The sequence below is a fragment of the Arachis ipaensis genome, chromosome B07, assembly GCF_000816755.2.
Source record: "Arachis ipaensis cultivar K30076 chromosome B07, Araip1.1, whole genome shotgun sequence".
NCBI lineage: Eukaryota > Viridiplantae > Streptophyta > Magnoliopsida > Fabales > Fabaceae > Arachis > Arachis ipaensis.
This window is the reverse complement of record NC_029791.2, coordinates 111512631-111518477: the sequence shown is the minus strand read 5'-3', so window position 1 is coordinate 111518477 and position 5847 is coordinate 111512631. Positions and strand designations below refer to the sequence as shown.

The 5847-nt window shown below is 32.8% G+C and overlaps 1 protein-coding gene across 5 annotated transcripts; it reads right to left on the bottom strand.

Annotated features, from left to right (window-relative positions):
* LOC107605824 lies at positions 317 to 4413 on the bottom strand. 5 transcript variants are annotated; one of them, XM_021106235.1, is made up of 8 exons: positions 4304 to 4413; positions 3937 to 4209; positions 3047 to 3104; positions 2844 to 2924; positions 2701 to 2733; positions 2176 to 2415; positions 1922 to 2063; positions 317 to 1148 (listed from the first exon to the last, which is right to left on the bottom strand). In XM_021106235.1, exons 2-8 carry the CDS (start codon positions 4185 to 4187, stop codon positions 667 to 669), a joined length of 1287 nt encoding a protein of 428 aa, XP_020961894.1. In that variant the 5' UTR covers positions 4188 to 4209; positions 4304 to 4413; the 3' UTR covers positions 317 to 666. The 5 variants fall into 5 exon arrangements, with proteins under 5 accessions (XP_020961894.1, XP_016163226.1, XP_020961893.1 ...); XM_016307740.2 differs by having other exon boundaries at positions 4009 to 4209; XM_021106234.1 differs by having other exon boundaries at positions 3937 to 4206; positions 4304 to 4408.

Here is a 5847-nt window from a genome sequence, read left to right as displayed (position 1 = left end):
TCATAAAAGTTCTAAAATTGTAAAGATACGCTTTGTTTTCTGAACAAATAGTCAAAAGTGTATATTTTCTTCAAATTTTAATTCAAAAGAATGAAATCAAACCTACTGAGAGGGAAAAGAAAGATAGAAATCACAATAGAGAAAATTCTTGCATAAAAAATTCGGTAGTTCATTTGCTATTTTAAAAATGGAAATTATTATTAAAATATTTTATAATGTGTATTAAGATATATTGTGTAATGTGTACCTAACAGAAGTCTATCTACGAAGAGTAAAACATCCTTATCTTGTTCTGAGTTTGAATGAAGGAATGAGGTAGATAGTGAACTCTAATACTCTATGCCTATATACTTATCTGGCGATCACTGCGTATCTAATTCTAGAGCAGTTATTTGCACAAGTTTCTTCAGTACGAACAGAATCTCTACACGTAATACAAGGATATTATTACATTACATTTACAACATCCTCTTTATTCTTGTTACAGTGATCTCAGTCAAAACCATAATAGTTTTTTCTCCGATGAGGTAGCTGTACAATTTACCATATTAAACAAGGCTTACATTGCCTACTCCTTGGTGCTTAAAGAAGCATAAGAAGGAGCTTATTAGTCCTTATGCCTCCAAAGATTGCAAGAGTTCACCTGAAACTTTTGTCACACAAGTCTTACAATCTTGAGCGCCGAATACATTTTATAGGATTAAATGGAGCATGCCTTCTTGTACCATGTAACACTGCATTCTTGGAATTTGACCTGATATCCCAATCGTCAACGTTCCTTGGAACACAAACATCAAACAGTATTTGGCCAAGAACACCATGCGCATTGATGCTTGCATGGCTTGGCAGATGAATAAAACCTTCCTTGCGTTCATCAGGTATGGAGCCCACATCTTTACCATCGTAGTACTCCATTGAAACAGGTGACAGATTGTCACTTGGAGAAACAGCAAAACCCTGAAAACTAGTTGAGGTCACTGCTGCTTTCCTCAATTCAGAGAATGGATCTGTGGTCTCATCTCTAGTTCCCTCTATGCCTAGGACCTCATCTTCAGTTCGTTGATTTTTGCGACGGTAAATTGCAACTGCCTTGCCAAGGATCTCAGAAATAGCAGCCTTGTAATCCACTGGATGATGCCGATAATGACCTGTGAGAAAAATATAGTGAAGTTCAATACATTTACCTCTGGTATAATGTTCATTTCAGTTTTAGGCAGGACGTAAAGCAACTAAAAATCATTCCTATTCATGATTTGCATCGTTGCAGACTCAAGTGCTTGGAATCATGCAATATTTGATCAGACTAGCATACAAACTTGAGTTGGGATCTAAATGCAGAGCTTATGGGAAAGGAGGCAGACAACCGTTCATTGCCAAGACTATTAAAAACAATAGTGGAATGTACACAGCCTAACCTAATAATTACATCAATGGCTGCTTCCACTTCTTAAACCCGTGACCTTGAGGTCACACGGAGACAACTCAACCGTTGCTCCGAGGCTCTCCTTCATTGGCAAGACTTTACATTTTCCATAAACTAATACCATTTTCTTAGATAACATAATACAGGCCAGGGAAAGAAAAGGATATGCAAGTTGCATGCCTATGCTAGTAATCATTAATTTTATGTAAAATGCTAATATATAATAAATAAACATTCATCTGAAATAGATTGAACAAGACAAATGTAGCATGGAGAAGGCAAGCAATTATAGTTAATCACACAGATATTCCACACTGAATACTCATACAGTCATATGGACAAGGAAAATTATCATAAAGATTAGATATATGCTAGTATATCTTAGAATTACATGGTCATAATAGGATCTTCATAATTGAATTAGGAAACGGTTTGTCTTGAAGAATTATCTATTATCTCATCCATCTGCTATTAAGTATAATTGATCAAGATACTGACCTACATGAGGAGAATTACTCCATTTTAACAATTTGACATCTCCTCCAAAGTATTTAAGTTTATCAGAAAAATTTGAAATAACTTGAACTGGAGCAAGATCATCATTTTCTGAACACAAAATGAGATACGGGACCTTCATACTCTGCACAATAATATTACGTAAGCAGATAACTTAAAAAGGAGAAAAGATGGGAGAAGGGGGAGGTGGTGCTGATGATTAGATATCAATAAATCATGTATTGTCATTTACTTACAGTGGTTGAGTATAGAGTACGCCAATACTCTGCACGCTGCGCTTCAAATCTGCTAAGGAAAAGAGAATCAAGACCAGATGCTATGCTATTTGCAACCCACAAAGCAAATCTTGGTGGATGGGAAACTTTCAAAACAGTTGGTTGTAGAAGAAATCGAACACCCAAATCACTGGTAAAATCAACCGGACTGGAATCATAAATGTAACCAGATATACAATCCTTAACAAGCCGATAGTCATCCTGTACCAAGAAAATAGTTTAGAGCAGTGAGCACATGAATAAGACTATCAGTGAACAGAAAAGTTGCAATAACAAAATATCAGCACCAAATATACACATGATCATATTATAGAAACAAAATAGGATCACTTAAATTATGGAATATAGAGTAGCAAGCTAGGGACTGAACTTATCTCATTTCCCACGACACACTAAGAATTTGAGAAATTGTGGGACCTGATGAGTAAACTAATTATAAAACATAAACTAAATCTTCCACTAAAGTGCTGCCGGAAGAAAACATACCATATTATGTGCTTCAGAAGTCCCATTGATTATCTGGATCGAAGTAATATAGAGTCGTCAAATGTTAGACTAGAGGTTTTATAGCATGAAAAGAAACATAAACAAATAAATAAAATGAAAAGTCATCGCGTAAAACAGAGTACCTGAAGAATCTTGAGCATGCAAGCTTTTGAACCACCCGAAAATGATGCAAACACAAGGGGGCAAGGCCTAATTTTCAGCACCTGCATATTGATGCATAAAAACTTAAAAAACAGTATTTGTAAGCTTGAACTTATAGGGCAAAATTTTGATTGACTTAATGCATGGTTGAAAGACCTACAAAATAGAGTAGAGCTAAACTTACCTCAACAAGTTCATTAAGAATATCAACAGCAAGAGCTGTGGCTTTCTCAGGAAAGAACCTGCAAATAATAGCAGGGTCTCAATCATCATCCAGAATACATTGAGATATGCAAAGAACCCAAAGTATTCTCCAAATAAACCCCTTGAATAAGAGGTTTGACATTTGAAATTAATCACTTGGTTGTAACATCATCAATCCAAACATCATTACCCAACCAAAGGTAAAACCTAAAATGAAAACTTTCAACTTTGACTTTTTGGCTTTTTACAATCAACAATAATTGTTTTACTGCTAGAAAATAGCAATTTATAAAAAAAAAAAAATGGATGGAAATTCTATTCCTAAAGAAATCATCGAGATAAAAATTTAACCTAATGGCACATTTTTCGGCCATGACAACCATATTGATCCATTCAAGGCAAGGTTAGATGCTAAAGGCAACCTTGAGAAATATGGATAAAACTATGGCTTCACACTCTAACAGTTCGAGCTAACCAAGAAACAATAGATTGTGTGTCTATCTGAGAATCCTAAGACAGGGGAACCACTACTGATTACACTTCATAAAACAACAGGGGATGGTTCCTTCAGCAAACAAAAGATGGATTATCTTGGTCTAGAATGTACACATCAGTGACCACAGGCTTCGAATGAAACTGAAAATTATACAAGTAAATTTTCTTATCTTGGATCAATGCTTAGTCGGGAATGAGTAACGACCCATTCCTCTTGTGATATAAATATGTATCTTGTTGTTGGATCTGTAATAGTTAAGCCCAAATAGACAATAGCGCCTTAAGGGTTGTAGTACCTCATAACTATCACTAATCACTACTCAAAATTGAACTGAAAATAGGTAAACAGAGTACAGATAGATTTGAATTGAAGACCTTATATCAAACAGTTGATGATATAGAGGGGAATTGAATTGAATTGAAGATGAGGATAGAGGGAGAACTGACATATTGAGGAATTGAGAATGGCAGATGAGGGAATTCCATCGGAGAGAGGAATAGAGGTCAACATATTTGTCTAAGTGCTTGTCATCGCTGGACATCCATGCGAACACCACAACAATCCCATCTGCTTTGTCGCCAGCTACCTTCTTTCCCCAGTAACATCTGCCACCAAATCCCCACATTTCCCGTCTCCTCCTTCTTCTACTTTTGCCACAGAAATACAAATCACAAAACTTCACACTTAAATACAAGGGAGAGAAAGTAGACTCAATATGAGAGTTTGTCTTAGTATAAGTACCGGTCGCTTTCTGCGATTCTCTGTGTCACGGGTGAGTTTTTACAAAATTCAGAGAGAGAGAGAGAGAGAGAGAGAGAGAGAGAGAGAGAGATGTTTTGGTGCGTCTCAGTTTTTTATCAATTTATACAAATATAATAATATCAATACTTATTGAATATTCTAATATTTTTTATCATATAAAAAATTAAATTAAATAAACAGTAAAATATAAAATAATATCAAATTACATAAATAAAAAATACCTAATTTTTTATATTTGAACTCAAAAGTAGAAGGAGTATTACTTATTGAATAGAGATAAAAATTAAACTTTAGTATTTTAAGTCATAATAAAGTATTTAAGCCAACTGAACTATTTTTTATTTTTTAAAAAAATACTACTAATTTTTTTAACAAAAGTTTGGGACCATGACCCCTTAGTCTCAACTAAGCACCACCATACAAACATACAACGTCAAAAAATTATGTATAAAATGATATTATTATTCTTTTAAATAAATTTTACAGTGATATATGACAAATTCTTTCACCGAAAAAGTCAATAATCCTATCATATTATTTTGTTTTTGACTATCACTTTCTTTTTTCTTCTTTTTTAATCCCCTTTTCTTTTCCTTGTTTTTTGGTTGGTTTTTTAGTCCCCTCTTGATGGGTGTGTCCTGAATCCTGATGATGATCACAACTCGTGGTGATGAAACTTGGGATCGATACATAAAGTCAGACAAAACCTCCGTAGCAAATACTGGTTGTTCTGTTTTAAACCTTTTTTTTATTATTTTTGAAATATTCCATTTTTTTTACTCCTATGAGATACAGAACTTTTATTCTATATAATTTATAATAATTTTTATGATATTTATTTTCTAATTATTTTATAATAATTAATATAAAAGAAAAATAACCTTTTTTTATTATATATACATATATAATTTTCTTAATTTTGTCGTCATATTTGTTTTCGTGATCTGAGTAAAGCAGATGATGTGCATCAAGATGTTAACGATAGCATCGAGTGGCATCTATTGTCCTTATCCTCAACCAAACTAGGTCCATTCGATTGGAACCTTTTCCACGGAAGGTTTTAGCCTTTATTAATTAATTATTAATTGATAATAATTGGCGTAAAGCAACATTAATATCTGGAATTCAGGATTTTAGTCAGTTTGGGTAACTAACTTAATTAAGCTCTTTTTAATAAAATAATTTAAATAATAAATGACTTTGTTAAAAATAATTTATAAATAAATTATTTTGTGTTTGAATTTTTAATTTTAAAAGTACTTATTTTAGAGAAATATGATGAAAAATAAAAGTATTATGAGAGAAGTCATTTTTTTTAACTTTTCTATAAACTCCTAAATAGCTTCCTAAAAAGTTGCAATTTAATTTTAAAAATTACACCAAATATTAATACTACTACTTTTCATAAGTCAAAAGTAAAAAAAAATTACTTTTAGAATTTTCAAACGGGCCAATATCTGTTTATTAAAATAATGATTCAACTTTTTCATTTCTTATTAGTAGATAGTAGATAGCAACATCAA

Bases quoted from the DNA above. Each gene is read 5' to 3' on its own strand.
- LOC107605824 (XM_021106235.1), bottom strand. From the start codon at position 4,187: ATGTGGGGATTTGGTGGCAGATGTTACTGGGGAAAGAAGGTAGCTGGC. The intron at 2,734-2,843 runs GTACTCTGTTTT...ACTTCGATCCAG, and splicing joins GCATGCTCAAGATTCTTCAG to ATAATCAATGGGACTTCTGA. The intron at 1,149-1,921 runs GTCAGTATCTTG...TTTTTCTCACAG, and splicing joins GAGTAATTCTCCTCATGTAG to GTCATTATCGGCATCATCCA.